Source organism: Arachis hypogaea, chromosome 18, assembly GCF_003086295.3.
Source record: "Arachis hypogaea cultivar Tifrunner chromosome 18, arahy.Tifrunner.gnm2.J5K5, whole genome shotgun sequence".
NCBI lineage: Eukaryota > Viridiplantae > Streptophyta > Magnoliopsida > Fabales > Fabaceae > Arachis > Arachis hypogaea.
In genome coordinates, this window is record NC_092053.1 from 2,618,645 (window position 1) to 2,640,815 (window position 22,171).

Genomic DNA, 22,171 nt, shown 5'->3' on the forward strand with positions numbered 1-22,171 from the left:
TGTAATGAAATTCATGGTGTTAAAGGTAAAAAAATAATAACAGTCAGTGAAATATAACAAAGTGTATTGAAAGGTAAAAAAAAAAAAAAACATTCTAACAGAATAATTAGAATGAGGCTAAATTGATAGGTTGACCATCAGAGTATAGTATTCACAGACATACTCAAAACATTATACAAATAAAGACTAACATAAAATTAAACAAAATATAATTTAAATGAATACTTTAGAATATAAAAAGATCTATAAAAAAATTATTTATCACTACTGGTTAAATACTTAAAAATTATAAGGTTTGTCAGAGATGGGACGAACTCAGTTGAAATTTAAAAAAAAGAAACGTATTTCGGAATTTAAAGTCCGGATAATTTATTTGGAATTTTTTTATTTTATTATAGAAAAAAATCCTTAATAATTAAGTTTTTCTTTTTTTAATATCAATTTAAGTTTTATATTATGTATTTTTATAAATCTCTTATATTTAAAACTTGATATACTAAAGATGGCATCAAAGTACAAGAATTGTGGAAGCTTATCCCTTATGAGTTGACTGAGAGTCTTAGACAGGTACCATAATGTCACACTTTTAAAGTTTCATTATCAGTTAGGATTTAACCGAGGCTATATGTTAAAGGTCGTTAAAAGTTATCAATCTGTTAGAATCCAAGAGAAAAGCCTGCAAAAAAAAGGTTTAACTATTCTGCAGATTCTTATAGTTTTATCGAATTTTTAATTAAGTTTCTATATTTTTTTTTTAATTGGCCTCTATATATTATTTTTTTTTTCAATTTAGTCCCTACCGTGACAAAATTGTGTTGGATGGCCAAAACGTCGAGTTGAAGAAGACCGGCGGTAGAATGAAATCAAGTGGCATAAGACCAAAAGCTCCAATACGAGAGTTTATGTCACCAAAGAAGGGAAGCATTTGCTGCTACAGCAGTTCCAATAGCTGTACTTAGTGGCCTCAAAATTAATCTGGGTACTACCATAGTTATGTTAGTTCTCTTATTTGTATCTTAATTAATCACAAAAAGTAGCAAACTAAATAGAATATTGCTGCAGTGTAGCTACTTAGTACTTACCACTCCAACAGCTGCTAAATGTGTTATTGTAAAAATGTTGGTCATGTAAATAAACCACTTTGGCACTAATGGCTTCCCATAATTGGTTAAAATTTATATAAATATAGATTGCAAAAATATTATATATAAAATATTAAGGACTAATACTTTTTAATAAATTAAATACATATATTATACAAATCGGTATATTCAATAATTTATTTGGCATTTGCAGTAGCCAGTGGCCAAGTTGGATGTGCAAGTTGGCGCACGTGACAAAAAGGGGGTCAGAGAGAATTCAGTGGATTTGGCGCATTGTTGCTTCTCCCCAAAACAGTCTCTAACCGCCTCACTTCATCATCATCACTGTCTCACATTTATAAATCCATTGAATTGAGCACCTTCTCTCTCACATCACTACTATATATATGTTCTTATAATTCTATCCTTAACATAGTGAAGGTGATGATGATGAGTAGTAGTACGGCGAGTTTCACAGAACAGATGTATCTGTGTGTGGCGATCTCAGTAGTGGCGATTTTGTATGTGGCTCTCATAGCACTTGAATCTCAATGGACAAACCATGGTGGCGCTTGGTTGTACCAAGATAACTACAACTTCCCGCTTCAAACAACCGTCTTAACAACATTTGAGACTTGAGACTCTTAGCTTCCATTCACATCATAAATCTTTTTTTATCTTTTTCCTTTTTATTTGTTTTCTTTTCTTTTTTTGTGTATGTTGATTGTTTATACTCTATGTATCCAATTTTGAATTGTGCTTTGGAACAGAACATTGATCATTGTATGTAAAGATTTTGAGGTTTGACCTCCATCGCTATCACTATTGATTCTGAAAACTTACTCTAGAGGTTATTTGATTGCATACATAAACTCTTTTTTTGTTGCCCATGGTATCCTCCAAGTCTAAGGACTAATCTATCTTGATTTAAGGGTTTATCTCTGGCCAACTGATCAATGGATTGATGGATGCACAAGACGAATTGCATACATAATCTTTACCTTTGTATTATATTATATTGCTTTATGTATTTGATTTTGTGGAGTTAGCTAAGAATGGGAGTGGACATAGAGACTTGGTCCACTTTAAGAATTTTCGGAATCCAGACATGCTGTTAACATAACGTATAATCATGAATGTTAATTAAATAAGGTTGAGCCCAACTGGGAGCTTTTTTTTTTTTTTTGTCGGTGAATTGGACAATTCCCAATTCTAGGTACACAATACATACCCACATATTTCTCACATATTTACCAATTTTTTTTCTTCTCGGTTGCAGCTTGTAAGACTCAAACCCGAGACCTTTGAGATGGGAAGGGAGCGGAATGCCGTGTGAGCTATGGAGTTATAGGTGTCAATTGAACCCAAACTTTTAGGACTGGCCCTAACCCTCCAAAATTACAAAATCATATTTTATAAGCCCTAACTCTTATTAAGCCCTCCCAACAAAAATTAAAATAGGTTAGCCCTACAAGCCCTAAAAACTCCAAAACTAAAGCTTGGAGATGAATCCAAAGAGGCTGTTTTGGTCAAAAACCTTTTCTTGACTGCTGATTCTCACCTTAGACCCTTGATGCAAAAATGATAAATTGAGTGTTTGGCAGTCCTTCACCCCTGGCTCAGTAAGTTTATGCTCATTTATTTATTTATTTTATAAGTTGTTCAGTTTCTGAGGAAATGAAAAGATATAATAAATGGTGCTAAAGAAAATTTTGCTGGTTCCATAATTTCAGTTTTGTCATTAATTGAATGCAACAAAATTGTTTTAATAAATGAAAAATATTAGATGATTAATATTTTTATTTTTATTTTTATTTTATATTTAAACTAATATTAGTTAATTATCTTTTTTTTAGACTAAAAGTGTTAATCCGTTTGTATTCTCCTTACTGTTAAATATGACTGACACAAAAAGAAAATAAAAAAAAACATACTATATGATTAGTAAATAATTTACATTCTTATTTACAAGGATTTTACATACAAATTACTCATTCAACAATATTTTTTTAGGCTATATTTAAAAAGAGGATTAGGTGGGATTGATAACATGTTTAAAAGTCCCAAATCATATTTTTCTCTTATTAATTTTTTTTTATATTTAAAAGCCCCAACAATATTTTTTTGATTGATTAATAACATGAAAGAATACAAGCAGCATACACCCCAAAGGTGCAAGAATCCACATGTTTAGAAGAAATAAGATGGCCATGAATGATACATATTAAATTATTAATAAACGTGGTCCAAAAGATATAAACATTATTGGAGTATTGCTATCGATGACTATGTACACCTTAAGTATAATAAGATGAACATTGTCCACATTATATATATACCATATAATTTATATATATCGGACCAGATATTTCTTTCGATATTTAATTGGTCGTGTGTATTTTGTGGTTATTTTTCATTGTGTTTTCTTAAATATACCCTACTCATCATAGATAGACATTTTTCCAGACAAACCCCAGGTGTATGTATATAACTCCATATGTAATTTTGATTTATTGTTGCAAATAAACAAAAATCAATCCCTACTATTATTGTTACTTTTTTTTAGATCCGTTTTGTAATAAAATTGAAACAATAAGAGAAAATAATGGCCATGAAAAAAAAAGAAAAAAAAAGAGGATTAGGTGACCCTAAAGCTTTTGGTCCATGAGGGCTTTTGGACCTAAAAACCTTTTAAAAATTTGACCCTATTAGTTATAGGACTTTTTATTCTTCTGGCCCTATAAAAATAGGGCCAAAGTCCTATAGAGCCAAACATATTGACACTATTAACTGGAGCAACAATCTTGTTTGTTTGCAGTGAATATTAGTGCCTTGAAACTTTTAGTATCATAGAAATAGAATTTAACGCGCACAGCACAAAATGCAACAGAACTGTGCCAAATTCTCAATGTAAACTATAAAAGTTCACAGGTGATATAAATGTAAGGCTATGTTGGTATGATGTTCCTTTCAAAATGGTCCTTTATTCGTCATGATTTCTTAAAAAAACAACCAGCCCTGAATTTTTACATACCTGAATGTATCTTATAGAAGCAATATCAGATGATTTGCTTTAAAAAAAAAAAAAAAAGGAAATCGAGACACAAACAAGCACATTTGTGTTTATCATGTGTTGTATATATTCAGTTACATAAGCCTGTAGCATAAACGCCATAAGGCCATACGTGAATTTTAGGATAAAGACACTATATACATCAAATTGGTAGGTATTCAAATTAGGAGTGAATGGAGGAATCTTTTTTTGAGTGACACCCCCCAGCATCCTGTTCACATTAAATAGACTTGCAAAATGCATCCACCATATGATAACTAGGAGAAGTAAATTGGTGCCTTGGCCTTGTCTACAAGATGTACAGGGGTTTCTAAAGGCGGGCCGGAATTTTCATCGGCGCTGTTGGTTGCAGATCTGGCACGTGGTGGCAGATTTCGCATTTGCATAGGTACATTGCTCACAGGACCAATGATTATCGTCGGTCATTCTACTACTAGCCATGCTCGCCCGAAGAGTTCCCTTTCCTCTTCCACCTCTCCCCTTGCTGCTCCCTGCGGCATTTTTAGAGCTTGTCGCTTTGCTTGAAGCAGCTCCATTACTATCCACATCAGATAAACCATTCTCTAAAGCCCTAACCAAATTCTCAAAGTAGTTTCTAGTTACACTGCCAAAACAAAATAGGTTAGATGATCATAACCTGAAAAACTCGTTAATAAAAACAGGCAACAAAGCAAATGATCAACAAAAACACAAGCAATATCTACCTGGTTAATCCAGCTAGTTTTGTGCGGAAGTCATTGAATTCTTTAGATGGGCCATCAGTATTAAGGAACAACTGTAGTTCCTTTTCAGCACATTGATGAAGTCGCTCCAAACCAGATTCTGCCTCACCTGGTGAAAAAATGGACTGGAAAATCAAACTTGCAGGAACCACTTCAAATGCAAGATGCTCCTAATAAATTCAGGTTGAGAATAAAACCTTGCAAGTACTCAAAAAACTGTTTTTTAGCATGTTCATGCTCAGGCAAGTAATATCCATATGCATATGTCCACTTCAGCACCCGTCGGCATTCAACTATCTGTAAACATGAAATAGGGATTAGGAAACTGCCTTTTCACAACAGTAAAAAATGGCAAGCAAACTATAACACTTACTTACCTGTAGCCAGGCCTCAGTTATGAACTTAAGCTGTGACTCGGGCTGGCATTGTGTGTCACTAAGCTTTTCAATCTGCCAAAAAACACAAGGATTACATGGTGATTTTACGATCCTGGCAACCCCATATTAAGCTCTACTTAGAAGAATGAAGATTCTAGAGCAGCAGTTTAAGAGCTTCTAAGGTAAACAGACTCTTGACACTGAAATAATCAATGGACTACAAAAGCAGCAACATGTACTACTAAAAAGAAAAATGTGCAATCTTATATAACATTCTTTCTGAAAGAGTTGCAAAAGACAGATACAAGCTAATGCAAAATAGAGCAAATGTTATGTAACATACATGAACAGTTTGCATCTGGTGTAGATCTGCAAGAGCTTTTTGCCTCGACTGCCATAGAAAGAAAATTAATCATAAAGCATATATCATAATAAGAATACTAGCCAAATATAAAACTGATCAATGAATTTAGATATGTGAAGAAAACATTTTCCTAGAATACTGATAAGTATAAAGTAGTGCGTACGGATTGATTGCTGGCCCATCGCTCATAATAATGCGTGTACCTCTCCAATGAATTCTTTGCCATTTCTCTTCTTCTTTCAGTTTCATCATACTACATGGAACAAAATTTAGATCATCAGCAGATATTATTTGAAATATAATTGAGGCGAAGAATGTGCAACAATAGTCTTTCTGTGCCCCTTACCACTCCCTCTTGTTTTGCTGCCTCATATCGATTGCAAGCATAAAAACCCCCAGTCCTTTCACCATGATCTGACCATGCACCGAGGCATAGCCTAAGATAATATATCATAAGACTCAGTGAGCACCCACATAAGCTTGAAGCATTTGAAAATAAAGACACATAAAAGATGAAAATAAATATAATTCATTATTAATCCCCAGAGAATATATTTAAAAAAAAAAAACACACACACACACGCACACCCCCCCCCCCCCAAAAAAACAACAACAACAATGACAATTGACAATTGATAATGGAATATACTAAAAACAGAACATACCAGCAAAATTCAAATTTACAAGGTGGAGTACACGTCATGTGCATGCACCCTTGATTTTTTTCAATTGGTCGCTTGCACTTCGGACATGGCTTTGAGTTAGCAAGTATCCTGAATGTCATTAAGTGAATAGCTAGCTCAAGATCTCAAATGGTAAACTGGTAACTTATCCCAAAGCAATCTAGGCAGGAAAACTATATCTAGAGATATCAAAATATAATGTTTCCATACCAGTTCATGTTTTCAGATTCTGCACTATTTTTCAGAATCCACTTTGACACAGTGCCACAATCAACTGGACGATGAGCCTCCTCTGTGCACTGCATATCCAAAAACACATCTTATCGATCAGCAGAAACGAGTGTTCTCAAATGCAAAGCCAAAAAAACCTGAAGAAATCCATAGACTACTTACATTCCAGCAAAAGCTATATGAACAGAGGCAAGATACATCATAATTTCCACTGCCAGCGTCAAAATTGACAGCATATTCACAGCCTGGAGCAGGACACCACTTGGTCTAGACAAAGCAAAGACAAGTAATGGGATTATTTTGGCAGTAAGACAAATGAGACAGAAACAACAACTAAGTCTATTACTACCAACAATAATGTTTATACGAAGAGCATGATATCATCATATGTGATATGCTGATAACTAATGAAGATTCATTCATATCCATATCTAGTCGGGTAAAAATACTTTGGGTAACACAATGCCATTTGTTTACTATCAGTCAACATCAAAATACAATAACTACAGCATACCTTCTTATTGTCTTCAATATATGACCTAAGAAGGTAACGGGCATACTTTTCTTTATCTTCATCAGGTGCTAAGAGATTAATCATGCCTTGATCAACAGCAGCGCCACAAGTGGGATCGGGACATCTCAGCATCAAACATCCAGGACCATCATTAATAGATGTGCTAATATATCCTAGAACATCAGAAAGACAGAAGAATGTGGTTTTAAAAAAAAGAAAAGAAGGAAAGAGGAGGATACATCTGGAAGGAAAAAAAGGACCGCGGGGCGGGGGGGGGGGGGGGTTTGGCATTTGCATATGTCCAATAATAACATCCCAAATGTATAATTTCATTATCTTATATAGACTGTATCTGTAATCACAATAACAGAAGGACAGCAATCATAGCACATAAGCAATACCTGCCCAGCAAGAAAAACAATAAGGATGGCCACAAGTAGCAGTTTGAATCTTAGTACGAGGATACGTTTCAAAACAGATGCCACAAGTTATCTGAGCAGAGGAGAAACAACAATAAGTAACGAAAGTAAAATATAAATCAAGATCAAGCAGCAGAAAAAAATGAAAAATAAACGAAAAAAAAAACCAGCTACATTAATGACATACTTTGGAATCATACACTATCTCACCTCTCTAGGATTAGGATGCTGGACAACTGGCTTCTCCAACAAACCAACTGTTTTACGGACTCGATCTTCGTCAGCAAACCAGGCATCGTGCACTTTACTAACACTCCTGCAACACCAGCACATCTCTCGTTTAGTACATGATAGAGTCATCAAACTAGATTGCACATGACCAATAGGAAAAGATATTTACCAATTGTAATGACGAAGCAGGATACTCGCAGCAACTCGTGATATTGAAAGAACGGTTGCCACTCTAGTGATGTCATCTTCCTGCCTTTGCTGAATATCCGATTCCTTCAATATGGTAAAATTTTGCTGGAATCCAGACGGGGAACCGTAAATTAGAGAAGGGAACAAAGAAACCATCTTCACCATTTACACCAACTTCCTTTCAACATATCAACTTGTTTCACTTTCAGTAAACGATTACTTACTACTCTGTACTATCAAGATCAAGTGAGAACAAAAACTTCTGACCAACCAACACTTCCACTGATATAATTCCAAAATTTTTCCAACTAAAGTAAACCAAATTAGTACCAATAATAATAATAATTGTTTAAAGCTTCAAAATCAGTCCTTTATCTCTTTCTTCTACATCCACACTTGAGTGCAGTCAAATCATCCAACTCACAAGTCCAATTAACTCAATCGAGCTCATAGTGAAAACAAAAGAGCAACATTCCCAGCTCAACAACACAATGAGGAGTACAAAAAATCACGAAATTGAGAAGTAAAGAGTAGAGTTATACCTCAGGGCGGCGAGACTCAATCCTATCAGAATCATCAGCATCGTCGAAGTAGTCATCGGCATCGTCATCGTAGTCATTGTAATCCATGGGAGCTTCTTCGGTCTCGCCACTGTAGAAATCTTCGTCGAGTGACTCCACATCGTTGGCGTCGTGCATATCGTCCTCGGAATCCATGGAAACCCTAGATACGTGCAAAGGAATTCGAAGGCAATCGATGAAGGATTACGATGGCGGAGAAAATCTAGGGCAAAGCCGAGGGGGTTAGGAATGTAGAGGAAGAAGGAAGAAGGAAGAGAAGAACGAACAAAAAAATAAAGTGTTGCTTTTTTTTTTTTTCCCTTCGATCCTTCTTTCAGAGGTTTAGAAATTGGAAGATTATATATGGGATTAAATAGAGAGTTTAATTTGGATGAGATCGTGTGGAAATTGCAATGAATAAAGAAACCTACTATAAATAATAGAATTTTTTAATAATAGATTTGAAAATATTTACTTTTGTTGATGTCATAATATATAATTAGTTAAGACAAGTTTTTTTTTGTAAATCATTATTTTTATCCATAAGAATATGAGTTAGTAGTCAAAATCGTCCCTAAAAAATACCCTGATTTTCATTTTAGTCTCCGAAAGATAAAATTAATCGAAATCGTCCCCGAAAGTTACTCACACTGATCGAGTTTGTCTTTCAATCATCTCAGTTGCTGATGTGTCTAACATTTGCTGAGCTGGAACATTAAGTGCCAGCGTGGCACACTCCAGCATGGCTACCGTTAATGCTGATAAGATATGTTTGCTTATTTAGCTCAAATTAGTCCTAATGTTACAACTCTAATTTAACCTCCAATTTGAAGCATAAATGTGTGTGATTCTCGTAGTAGATGACGATGTATGTTTGATGAGTCGCTGCTATGATGAGTGGAAGCCGCAGTAGTGACTTGCCGTCTCAGTCTATCAGTAGCCATGAGTCGAACTCTTCCATGCAACAGAGGAGGAAGATGAAGGACCAGACTTACTTTTGTGGGTTGAAGACGACAATTAAGAAATCCGGCACAAAAGAGAATTCAGATAGGTTGTTCCACACTTGTGCAAGATACCCGGTGAGTTAGGTTAGGATAAATTAAGTTTGTTTTCCATATTCCTATGTCTATTTTGCTGAGTAGTTGAAATTAATTTTCTTTTTTTTTTTTTAATATTCAAAAGGGAAGTCACTGCAACTTCTTTAGGTGGGTTGAGGAAGATGGGTATATAGCACGGGCGGAAACTGATGCAGAGGTTGGTGGTGACTATGATGAATAGAGACTGAATGTGTCATGGAGATTGGGTAGCTTGGAGGGTGAGGTTAGAGTAATGAAAATGTTAATAATGTTCCTGTCAGTTGCAGTGGTCGTGACTACTGTCTTATGTGCATCACTGTTGTTCACATTAATCTCCAAGTAAAGTCACAGATGGAGTATTATGTTGTTGTGTTTTGAGGTGTTGTTAGAGTTTTGATATTGAATTAGTTTATATGTAATGATGATGTTACTTATGAATGAAAGTAGGTACCGGATTCGATGGTCGCAGAACGTTTGGACCATTAAATGGTCCCATAACAAAACATGTTTTTTAAGTTTTTTTAATAACTGTTAAATAGTCTTTATTTAATTTTAATTATAAATTAGTCTTTTATATATTATTTAATTATAAAATCTATTTTTTATTTTATAAATTATTATTTTATCATTCATCTATCATGTTTATTGAGAATAAAAACTAAAACAATAACAAATTAGATATTCCATTAATTGTAATAAATATTTTGCAATCTTAATCGATCATAATCTTATCATTAATCTAGTTACATACGTATTGGGTTGAAAAAATATAGTGTTTTTTAGAAATTCAATCGATTGAAATTCAGGCTTCTCAAACTTCAATCGATTGAATTTTGCAAGGCATGTGGGGTTTTTCTTATTCAATCGATTGAAATCATCAAAGCAATTTAGGTTTAGTTAATTCAATCAATTGGTTCTGTTATTCTCTCAGTGAATTCATCTCCAAAATCTTGTTCATATTCATATTGTTTATCCATCATATCTTGGTCACATACCAGCTCTTTTTGTTGGTTAATGTCATCGTCCTCATAGTATTACTCATCCATCTCAATGTTCGTAAATATACCTGACATCTTCAAAATTTACCAACGAAAAAAATTCCAGTACACTTCCTATAACACTAATTTTTACTTATCATTTAAAAAAAATATCATTTTCCAAAATTCTATTTTTCAATTTTAATTTTTCAAATACGATTTTTTTTTTATTTAGGGCGAATTAGCTGCACTCTATATTTTTTATAGAGTTCGCCTGACTTGCCGAACTCTATAATTTTTATAGAGTTTGCCTAACTCCAGCGAATTTCACTCGAATTTTTTTCAAAACCAACGAAACTCAAATTTTTAAGCCATTATCATCGTCTACAAGAGTATATAGGAGTACACAAAAATACATCGATAACAAGCATGGTTTTTTCAACATTAATGGTAATCATTATCATCGTCTCCATAAATACACATATACACGGGAATAAGACATATTTAACTAGGATTTTTTCTAATTATAAATTTAAAAAAAAACTATTATTTCCCCAATATTATTGTTTACTCCTATGTACTCTAGAGACGATGATAATGGTTGTCATTGTCTATTGTGAAGTTTAAGAACTTGAGTTAGCCATTTTTTTTAGAATTTGAAGTGAAATTCGTCGGGTTAGGCAAATTCTATATAAAAATTATAGTGCGGCGAACTTGCTTTGCATAAAAAAACTAGTATTTGGGGAATTAAAGTTGAAAAATAGGGTTTTTGAAAATAATAATTTACTGAGGGGGTAACAGAACCAATCGATTGAATTAACTAAACCCAGATTGCTTTGATAATTTCAATCGATTGGGTAATATGACCAATCGATTGAATAAGAAAAACCTCACATGCATTGCAAAATTCCAATCGATTGAAGTTTGGGAAGCCTGAATTTCAATCGATTGGTTTGTACATCCAATCGATTGAATTTTTAACAAACACGATTTTTTCCAACCCAATACGTATGTAATTGGATCAATGATAAAATTACGATCGATTAAGATTGTAAAATATTTATTACGATTAATGAAAAATTTAATTTATTATTGTTTTAGTTTTGGATTCTCAATAAACATGATAGATGAATGATAAAAAAATAATTTATAAAATAAAAAATAGATTTTATAATTAAATAATATATAAAGAACTAATTTATAATTAAAATTAAATAAGGACTATTTAGCAGTTATTAAAAAACTTAAAAAATATGTTTTGTTATGGGACCATTTAATAGTCCAAACATTCTAGGACCATCGAATTCTTTGCCATGAAAGTATGGTTTAATTGTGTTTAATTTAACATAAACTTGTTGTTTGAGCATGATGGGTTTCACTGAAAATACATGATGGTGATGTTTGAACCCTAAGTATTTATTCACCAAAAAGTTGTATACATCAGGATAGTCAAGATCATTGTAATCCATAACAAACATCATAATGATATCATATTGTCTTAGTAGACACACCACATAGGTGATCAAGGATCCAGAAGTTAACAGAGCAATCCAAAGCATAAGTTCAAACAATATTGTTCACTTAAACCAAAAAAACATAATAGGTCTAACTAAAATGATCCTGAACACACAACTAGTTTATAGAGCCATGTTCCCAAAAAGCAAAGTTGTAACTACATACAAAATATATTTCCTAGTTAAACATGTTAAACTTTCTTTCTTGGACGCTTGAAGCTTGGAGTAGGCACGAATGTCATGAAGGTTTGCATCTTCTTTGCAGTTGCAGAAGTTGTTCCTTTCAATGTCTCAATAGATATGGCCACATGTGATTTGGTGGAGGCATTCGATCTTGCCTTGCTTTTGATGACATGCAATTTGGTAGCCTGCCTCTCTTTGCACCCTGCATAGGCCAGTTGCAGAACCATCAGTGGCGGAACTTGAAATAAAATTTTGGGGGGGGCCAGATAGAAGATAATTGTTAAGATGTTTTTGATATGGACCCCATTTAAGATAAGCTCGCCTAACCTCATCTCTCTAATTTGGGTGATATTGCCAAATTTAAAGTCGTTTTTCAGTGTCTCATTCTAAAGAATTAAGGTCAAACTTATCAGATCTTTAAACTTTTGAAGGTTGTATCTCACTTTCTTCGTGATTCATTAAAGTAGAAAAACTATCCATAGGTGTTGATATTGTAAAGGGTAATGCTAGGTAACCAATAATTTTTTTAAACAATATGAACAACCACCAATCAAATTAAAACACACTACACCTCTAAATTAACCACCTAAATCTTAATATTAGAATAATCATCCGCACACCTAGTGAAATGAACATCCGATCTATCCATTGTTCACATTGTTTAGTATTTTCATTGTCTACCTATACTTTTCCTATTGTAAAAATTATATGTTCTCCTTCATGAATATTAGCCTTCCTCTTAAAAATGCATCAATTCTTTAATTTTTCATGATTATTTTATATAAAAAATTGAATATATATCCTGTAAAATATGTAAAAAAGAAATTAAAAAGATAATACTAAAATTTATAATATTTATTAAATTTTTTTTATCAATTCATACAAATACAATAATATCAATACTTATTGAATATTTTAATATTTTTTATCATATAAAAATTAAATTAAATAAACAATAAAATATAAAATAATATTAAATTACATAAATAAAAAATGCCTAATTTTTTATCTTTGAATTCAAAGATAGAGGGAGTGTTGCTTATTGAATAGAGAGCTGTGAAATGCAAATACACTCAGTTCAGTCCAAATTCAACAAGGTTTGAATGTTTAAAACTAAAAAACTATTGTGCAATAAAAGTAAGAGATGAAGATTGAACTTTAATATTTTATGTCATAGTAAATTAAAGTATTTGAGCCAACTGAACTATTTTTTATTTTCTAAAAGAATACTACTAATTTTTTTAACAAAAGTTTGGGAGGGCCATGGCCCCCCTTATCTTAACTAAGCTCCACCCCCTGATTTCAAGTAAATAAATGCAATAGGTCCAGAACATAAAGCAACAAGTAACCTGAAGGTCTTGAACAGGCAATTAGGTATCTTGCATTGGTGGGGTTCCTCCTGGTTGGTTGACTTCCACAGCAGGTTGTGGCTGGACTGGTGGAGGATGGGAGAATGTGATTGAACTTCATTGTTGGTGTTTGTCTCATTTGTAAGGGGAGCAGGCTCTTTAACAAGGGCAAGGTGAAGTTGCATTTGTCTAGCTTGTTCCTCAACATCCTCTTTTTTCTTCTTTGCACAACTTCTCTTGTTGTGTCCAACTTCACCACAATACATGCACTTGATTGGGTTATACTTCCTCTTTATCTTGGTGCTTGACCCAACTGTCTGCTCTCTCTTGTCCTTTCTCCTCTTTTTGGTAGGCCTGCCAGGTTTTGGCTCAATTGGGGGTGGGATAGGGGGCATGTGAGGATGTTTTCTCCCACAGATCTTGTCCTTTCACCGGGTTAACATTGAAACAGTATGTCCTTTTATCGGAAATGTTTGGTAACCAAAGAAAATCAGCCAAAAACAGCCATAACTTGCCTTATTTAGCATTCATTAATTGTTGCGACAATTAATTAATGCTAAATAAGGCAAGTTCTGGCTGTTTTTTTTGTCTACCTAGCATTACCCTTGAACTGTAGACCCGAGATTACTTGTCAGCAATTCATTAGCATAGTTTCAGACTAACTCATACTGGGCAACTTCATCTTCCTCTACCACTTTTCTAGCAGCTTTCAATGCTTTAGTGATGCAAGTGCTATTGAGGTTTACATTACACTTTCTCACAAACCACTCATACACTTTACGATGTCTCATGGTAGGGTGCTTCCTAAAATTTGGAACAAATTTGCTTCGTGTCCACTGTTGGATCACTGCCCTCTCTTATATATATATATATATATTATTTTTTAATATAAATATAAATTTAATTGAGTTGATTTGATTTTCCGTAATCATTAATCCAAATATCCGAACTAATTAAGAATTTGTTTAATTGAGTCGTACATGAATTAATTAAATCAGTATCGATTTTAATAAAATAATTAGGTATCTATACTTGGAATAAATAATTATATATAGTCACTAGACCTCTAGCTACAAACCCTTTGAACCTTTTTTTTTTCAAACTTTTTCCTTTTATATCAATTGTAAAGATTAAAAATGACTTTTTACAATTTTAACATATCAAATATTTTAAATTTCAACTAAATTCTATAAAAAAAAATGTAGGTTTAGTTATAATGTAAATTTTTGCGAATCAATTTAATTTATATTTTTTGTGATTTCAAACAAAGAATTTGATTTAAGTCCAAAGCAATTTCAATTTTATTTTGTACAATTACTAAATTAAATATCAAAATTATTTATATTGTATCTATTATATTAAAAATTTAGAAGCAAATTTATCAAATATTGTAGTTATTGTTAACAGAACATGATTATTTGAAGTCATGCTTGCTTATGTTACCAATGATAACTTAACACACACACACACACAAAAAAAAAAATCAAATCCACAGAATTCTATACCTTTTGAATAGTTACAACAGTATGATCTAATTTTTTTATGGTGACATATATACAATAGGATATGCAGTATGCTGATTTAGACTATATTTGAAATGTGACTAAATTCAAGTGAATATCAGAATTACTTTTTTTTTATTTTACAATTAATGTAATTTAGTTAGTATTTACATCATCTAAAAAAAGTGAAATTATTTACTTCCTTGTTGTATACAGGCAAGTCTATCAATATTATTTATTTATTTCCCATCTAATATCAATATATTTGACTTGTCCAGCGAAGAAACTTAGCTATCAAGTACTACAATTAGTAAACTCCAGATAATAATAATAATAATAAATTAATAATATACCAAAAATGTTTATATTTGTAAAGAATATAGCTGCTATTAGTTAATTAATTATTTAAAATATTTTTAATTAATAAAACAAGAAAATACCTAATAGTTTTTAATAAGATATTAATATTTATTTACTATAAAAGATATAAATAATGTAATAGAATTGTAAAAGGTCAAGTATATATATTGACTCCAATAATTAAACAATTACCATAGTAGCACATAATGTGCAAGTTATATATATATATATTATATATCATGGTGAATTACTAGCACATTCTACGGCAGAAACATGGGATCGTGTATGAAAAGGTTGAAAAATTCGAATTTTATTTTATTTTAGTAATGAAATAATTTGACTTAATTTCGATTTACCTTAAATCTTGAAGTAGAAGATGCAACAGGGATAAATTCGTTCCATGCAAGAATCTGAACAAAGGCTTGGTGTAATTAAGTTGTTGTAAGTTGACGTTTAATTTTTCCAATATTTTTAAAGCATGTATATATGTCCACTTCAAATAACCATGGTGCAAGTTTGGTTACTTTGTATAATGGAAGGTGTTCAAATGTCTCTTTCGTACTTAGGTATATATATTTATAAATTATAATAGAAGAATATATTTCATGACTGTACCCCTTTTTTTTTTTTTGTGGGTATCTGATTTGAGAATATGAAATTTAAATGATTGGGATTTGGAACAAAATCGTATGATGTCTAGGTATGTTATCTAATAGTGAAGAGTTGCTAACACCTTTAACATATTATTCGTGACCAATGCTATTTAGTTAAATTTATTTTATAAATAATATAGATATAGATAATCAAGTTACATATGGTTATTCATAGAGAAAGTCTCCCCCACAAAGAAAATAAACAAAATAATAATGAAATTTATTTGATTACACCTAGCCACTCACCTATACAACCTCATTCTACCAAAAGCCTTTTCCGGTTTGATTTCACTTTATTTTTATTCTTGTCAACAATAAAATATTATTTATTGTTGGTTAATGAGTTGTTACATATAGAAAATAAAATTTAATTTTTAATACTTATTTAAATAGATTAATAAACTAACTATTACATCAATCAAACTTAATTTCAATAATGAAATTATATATATATATATCAAAAGCTTGAAAAAATATAATATTAAAAAGATTTTATAACAAAAATGAGTAAAAAACATCTAAACTTGATCTTATGGTTGTTTTAGCATTCAAACAGACGTGTGTTATGTTAAACTAGAGAGTGTTTTTTTTTTTCTTTAGAAACGTATAATGAGTGTACTTTATGCATGCCAATACTAATATCTTTTTGAGTCTGAGAATTATGCGAACGTTTTATGTGTTTTTTTTTAGTATATTTTTTACTTTTAGCATTTTTTATATTATAGAATAAAGATGTATAAAAAATAATATAAATATTATTTCTCAAATTATTATATGATTGCGGTAGGAAAGATGTTGATGGGTCAGCTTTACCATACGCTGATTTTTGTTTCTGACTCACTAATGCTATTTACTATTTTGTGCTATGATCTTGGCTAATAGAGTCTATAATTAAGGAAACAATATTTAGTTAATGCAACCATAAAAATTGACACCTTATTTTTATTAATAAAAAAATTTAATTTTAATATATTAAGTAAATAGATTGTATAAATTCTGATTAATTATTAATTAATTAATTAACTAGTAAAAAGGAATTCGTATCCCCTAATCCCAAGTATTCAGTCGGCACTCAGCACTACTCCCCTGTATATACTTCAACAAAACAAAAAAAGACTAGGAAGAATAGAGGGGTTTACGATGAAATTTGGATCTGATTAATTTTTTTTTTTAAATTCAATCCTATCCAATCCAATTTTAAGGTTCGAATTGGATTGGATTTATAATTTTATAAATTTTAAAAAATTAAATATATATATAATAAATTTTAATATTAAATTTTAAATAACTAATAATAATATAATAAATTTTAATAATATTTTAAAAAATTAACAATAATATAATAATAAAAATAAAATTATAAATTAATTAAAATAAATAAATAAATTATATTTTAAACATAAAACAGTAATAATTATTATTAAAAAATATAAAAATTATAACAAATTAAATATATTATAAATATAATTATAAATATAATAATAAAATAATATAATTTAGATTGGATAGAATTAATCGTAAAAAATAGATTCAAAATTTAATTAAATTTAAACTAATATAATTTTAATCGATTTTTAATTAAATAAATAATTTAATTTAAATCGATTTGAATTTTAACATCCTAAAAATCAGTTACTAGTAAGTTTGTTTCTCCGCCAAATCTTAATTGACTTTGATTTCTTGTCTCCACACTCAGTTATCTATTCTCTCCAGCTCATCACACTCACTCAATTGAGGAAGATGGATTGCAACCAATCCAAGATCGAGAACGAGGAGGCGGTGGCACGCTGCAAAGACCGCAAGCACTTCATGAAGGATGCCGTTTCCACCCGCAACGCCTTCGCCGCCGCACACTCCTCCTACGCCACCTCCCTCAAGAACGCCGGCGCCGCCCTCAGCGACTTTGCCCACGGCGAGGTCCAGAATCCCCACCTCAACGACCTCCCCCACGCCGGCGGTGTCGCCCCCTGAACCTCCTCCCTCCGCAGCCCTTAGAGAACCTCCCACCGCCGCCCCATCCCAGCTTCTCCGACGCCCCTCCCCTGCAGCTCGCTGTCAGCATGCCGGAGATGAAGATCCCCAAGCCCGAGGCCAAGCCCAAGCCCACCATGGAGGAGGACGAGGAAGACAAGGTATTATCACACAACAAATACATTATTTATCAGTTAGCTAGTTACAATTGTTAGTTACCAGTTAGTTTTCTGTTATGTTGATCATTGCATTGTACTTTGTACCAATCTTATATATAAAACTGTTGTGTTCATAGAATATATCATCATTGTTCTTGATTATCTTCATATTCAATGTAAGGATTTGGAGAATGAAGGGTCTTTGAGGAGAAGAAGAAGCAAAAGGGGTGGAAGTAGTGGTGGTGCAGCGAATACTACCTTTAAGCTCAATTGATTCCAATAGGATACGTTATTATGAAGCCCAATATTTGATTATTGCTTATTTAGCAGTGAAACTGCATCCTAGATTCTTTTTGGGTTATTGAATTTATTGAATCATATTTTCGTTTTTCTTGTGCAGGGCACATTAATCACTCTGAAAAGGTCATGCGAGTTATTACACGGAATAGATCCTTTAAAGGAATGCCTAGTGTGGATGATGGGAAGGATGATTCTGACTCAGATGAGCAAGATACCCATGCTGCTGTATTGATGTCGCTTGAAATCCTTGGACATTTCCCAGTCTCCTAAGGACACAAGTGAACACCATCATGACCGAACAGGCCAATTGTTGGTTGTCGCGCATCAGTGGCATTCACATTTTGAGATGCTAGTTGACAATCAAAAGAAATACATAAAGGCCTTAAACAATTGGTTAAAATTAAATCTTATCCCTATCGAAAGCAGTTTCAAGGAAAAGGTTTCTTCTCCCCCAAGAGTTAGGAGTCCACCCATTCAAGGGCTTCTCCATGCATGGCAGGAGCGACTAGAGAGGCTTCCCGATGAGCTTGCCAAGACAGCTATAGGCAACTTTGCTGCTGTGATGGATACTATTTATAACATGCAACAAGACGAGATGGGTTTGAAGAGAAAATGTGAGGATACAAGAAAGGAGCTTGCCCGGAAAACGCAGCAATTCGAAGATTGGCATAACAAGTATATGCAAAAGAAAATACCAGATGAATTTGATCCTGAAAATGCAGAAGGTAGTCATGGCCCAGACCGGACGAACCTGTTGCAGAGAAGCAGTTATTGGTTGAACAAATTAAGAAGAGGCTGGAAGAAGAGGAAGAAGCCTATGCAACTCAATGCCACAAGTGAGGCAAAAGACCTTGGCAAGTCTCAAGAATCGTATGCCAGAGCTCGTTAGGGCTATGAAAGATTTTTCCCTAGAGTGTTCCAAAATGTACTGTGAAATTAAGGTCAATATCGCTCAGCTTAGGCCAGAGCTCATCATGAGGGTAGGTTTGTGCTTTGTGGGTTTTTTCCTTTTTTCTTTTTTAATTTATTCGGGTAAAGTATATGTTTATTGGTTGTTATATAATGTTCTCTTGATTCGGGATGAATGTTGAATATTTAAAGTAAGCTGTAATTGAATGTTCATACAACTGAGAAATAGGGAGGTTGAAATGTAGTAGTAAATATAAGAACAGGCCATAAGCTTACGGATGATTAATCTGAGTTTATCATTACATATGAAATTGTTTACATAGAGAGGAAACTTCATACACCTTGAAACCATTCGTTATTCTGTTTCTTGAAGGCACACTATGTTACATAAATCAAGATAAAAGTTTTTGCAAGCAGCATTTAAAAGAACAAATAAAACAACTTACATTGGATCTCTATTGATTGAGCAATAGATCCGGTTAAAGATTTAACTGTTGCGGCATAACCAAAGTAGTGTGCTGCATTGGTTTCGTACTGATCCAACTTCTTGAACCAAATCCTTGCAAGAACTCCAATTCTTCTTCCACCAAATTGCAAGTTCAATAACTTATTATTTATTTGGGCCCCCTAAACTAGGCTCATTTTTTACTATATGGAAACATTTTTGGTGTTTTTACTGGAAATGGGTGTATTTGGTGTCTTTACAAATTAGTGAACGTGTCAATAGAACAATTTCAAATAGAACAATTTCAACACGTGGACGTGCTAATATGTTTTTCTGTTGCCATATAATTATGAACCATTTTTAATAAATACAAAGTTATAACTTTTTTTATGTAACTCCCTTCTTCTTTGGAAATGCCTCTCTTCCTCCCTCCCCAAACCGTTATGTGTTTCTAAATGAACGATTTGGAGGAAAGGTTGAACTCAAATCAAAGAGCTTCAACCCTGCGTTGTCTGGTTCCGGAGTTCAGCATGCCAGCAGCTGCCAATACATCCACCCCGTGTTGAAACAGGGGTTTGCAGTTCCTTAGAAACGTGCGGAAATTTCTGTGAAAACTGCATGGAATCTCTGCCCCCTGCATGCCCCCTTGTTGGTATGGAGCCGCTACGTGTGTGTCGCAGTCTGGAAACACTGGTGGCCATCTCTGTGCATCACGCCCTCCCTGTGTTGCCTGGGAACTTCCATGTCGACGGCGAACCTTCTGGCTTACTCTGACGGCTCGCTACTAACACACCCCGGCGTGTTGATCTGACCCACAATTTAACAAAACTCCCCAATTGCCAATATCATACCAAAATACCATTAGTCTTTCCACAACAAATAATTTCTGCCCTAAGCTACCTATATGTAATAAATAAATGACACAAATTATATGTGTATATTAACATTTGACGGGATTCTAATGTTATGGTTGATTGATTAGAATAACTTTTTTGATTGGTAATGCTATTTACTAAGAAAATAAGAATGCAAACTCAATTGGGAAAATAAATTTAATATTCAGTAACGAGCAAACTTATTGAAACTTTCTTTTCCTTTATTTTTTCTTTCTTAGTATATATACACTATCCTGACGGGATGACACTCCTCAGCATCACTTCACCGTTCTTATTGAAATTTACACAAATTTATACAAACAATCTTTCCAATGTTTTTGTTGCCACCGTATCTTTGGTTCTCGGATATGTATCCGATTATTATGCTTTTGCCTTTTGTTGCTGCTATATTTTTATTCTCGGATATCTTATCTATCCGATCATTAGGGCGATTTCCGCCACCTGTTTTGCTGAACTAACAGCAACTCCAACCTCTCGTTGGAATTCACTGTCAGCTAGATGTTGGAATTTTTTAAGAAATTTTTAATAAGTACAAGCACCATAATTGTGTTTAGTAAAATAATTTTAAAACTTAAAAAAATTATAATAAATGTATTTATAACGAAGAATAATTTTTTTTTTAATTTTTAAAATTTTATATAATATTTTAAAATAAAATAATTTTAAAATAAAAAATTATTTTATATATTGGCTCACCTTTATAAATCACAAAAAATGGGACACATATCTCAAATAAACTACTTTTATGATTATATATCTATATTTACATATGTATATATATATATATTGTTATTATAATTTTGACTAATGTTCATGTAAGGAAAATTTTATGATTGGTTTTCATAAACCAAGTCAACCTCTTCACATTTCAAAGAACATATAAAAAACAAACAAATATCATAGATCTACTGAAAAAATACAAAAACAACACACACAAAAATAATATAAATAGATAGAAGTTCATATCTAATATGTGATAGAGATGTATTTGTTTTAAAATTTGTGAAGATTAGGTTGAAAAATAAAAAATAGATGAAGATTATGCTAGAATTTGTGAAGGTTAGGATGAAAAGTTAGAAATATATGAGTATTTCAATGACAACATAATAGTGAAAAATATGTGTAAAAAATAAATAAAATTTGATTAGCACAAGCCAACTTTAAAAAGTTCCCGCTTTAACAAGCCAGTTTATACATACCAATACCAATATCTTTTTTACTTTGAGAATTATGTGAACGTTATATGTGCTTTTTTTAATATCTTTTTTATTTTTTGTATTTTTTATATTATAGAATAAAGATGTATAAAAAATAAAACAAAAAATGATATAAATATTTGTTACATAGGTAACCCGAGATAAATAGATTGGGTTTGAATGATAGGTCCAAACATTGGAAGATTGTGGCCTCCGACTTACTTCACGTTTAAGAGC

General features: G+C 32.4%; 2 protein-coding genes and 1 long non-coding RNA gene across 3 annotated transcripts; 2 read left to right on the forward strand and 1 right to left on the reverse strand.

Annotated features, from left to right (window-relative positions):
• Positions 1-1,511: 1,511 nt before the first annotated feature.
• LOC140181146 (uncharacterized) lies at positions 1,512-2,804 on the forward strand. Its single transcript, XR_011875814.1, has 2 exons — positions 1,512-2,234; positions 2,362-2,804. It is a non-coding gene; the product is annotated as an uncharacterized lncRNA (long non-coding RNA).
• A 1,242-nt stretch (positions 2,805-4,046) lies between these two features.
• LOC112770657 (probable E3 ubiquitin-protein ligase ARI7) lies at positions 4,047-8,850 on the reverse strand. The gene is made up of 15 exons (XM_025814985.3): positions 8,428-8,850; positions 7,866-7,990; positions 7,676-7,781; positions 7,448-7,538; positions 7,047-7,219; positions 6,695-6,799; positions 6,512-6,600; positions 6,284-6,391; positions 5,965-6,055; positions 5,782-5,871; positions 5,598-5,645; positions 5,255-5,326; positions 5,075-5,174; positions 4,860-4,986; positions 4,047-4,759 (listed from the first exon to the last, which is right to left on the reverse strand). Exons 1-15 carry the CDS (start codon positions 8,599-8,601, stop codon positions 4,486-4,488), a joined length of 1,773 nt encoding a protein of 590 aa, XP_025670770.1. The 5' UTR covers positions 8,602-8,850; the 3' UTR covers positions 4,047-4,485.
• An 8,880-nt stretch (positions 8,851-17,730) lies between these two features.
• Positions 17,731-19,715, forward strand: LOC112772638 (uncharacterized). Its single transcript, XM_072225731.1, is given in 4 exon segments — positions 17,731-18,039; positions 18,042-18,191; positions 18,370-18,430; positions 18,589-19,715. Coding segments are annotated over 4 exon segments (621 nt in total). The 5' UTR covers positions 17,731-17,799; the 3' UTR covers positions 18,759-19,715.
• Positions 19,716-22,171: the final 2,456 nt, after the last annotated feature.

Coding starts and splice junctions, on each gene's coding strand:
- LOC112770657 (XM_025814985.3), bottom strand. CDS start 8,601: ATGGATTCCGAGGACGATATGCACGACGCCAACGATGTGGAGTCACTC. Junction 7,991..8,427: donor TTGAGTCTCGCCGCCCTGAG/GTATAACTCTAC, acceptor TCTGGATTCCAG/CAAAATTTTACCATATTGAA. Junction 5,327..5,597: donor ACCAGATGCAAACTGTTCAT/GTATGTTACATA, acceptor GTTTTTTGGCAG/ATTGAAAAGCTTAGTGACAC.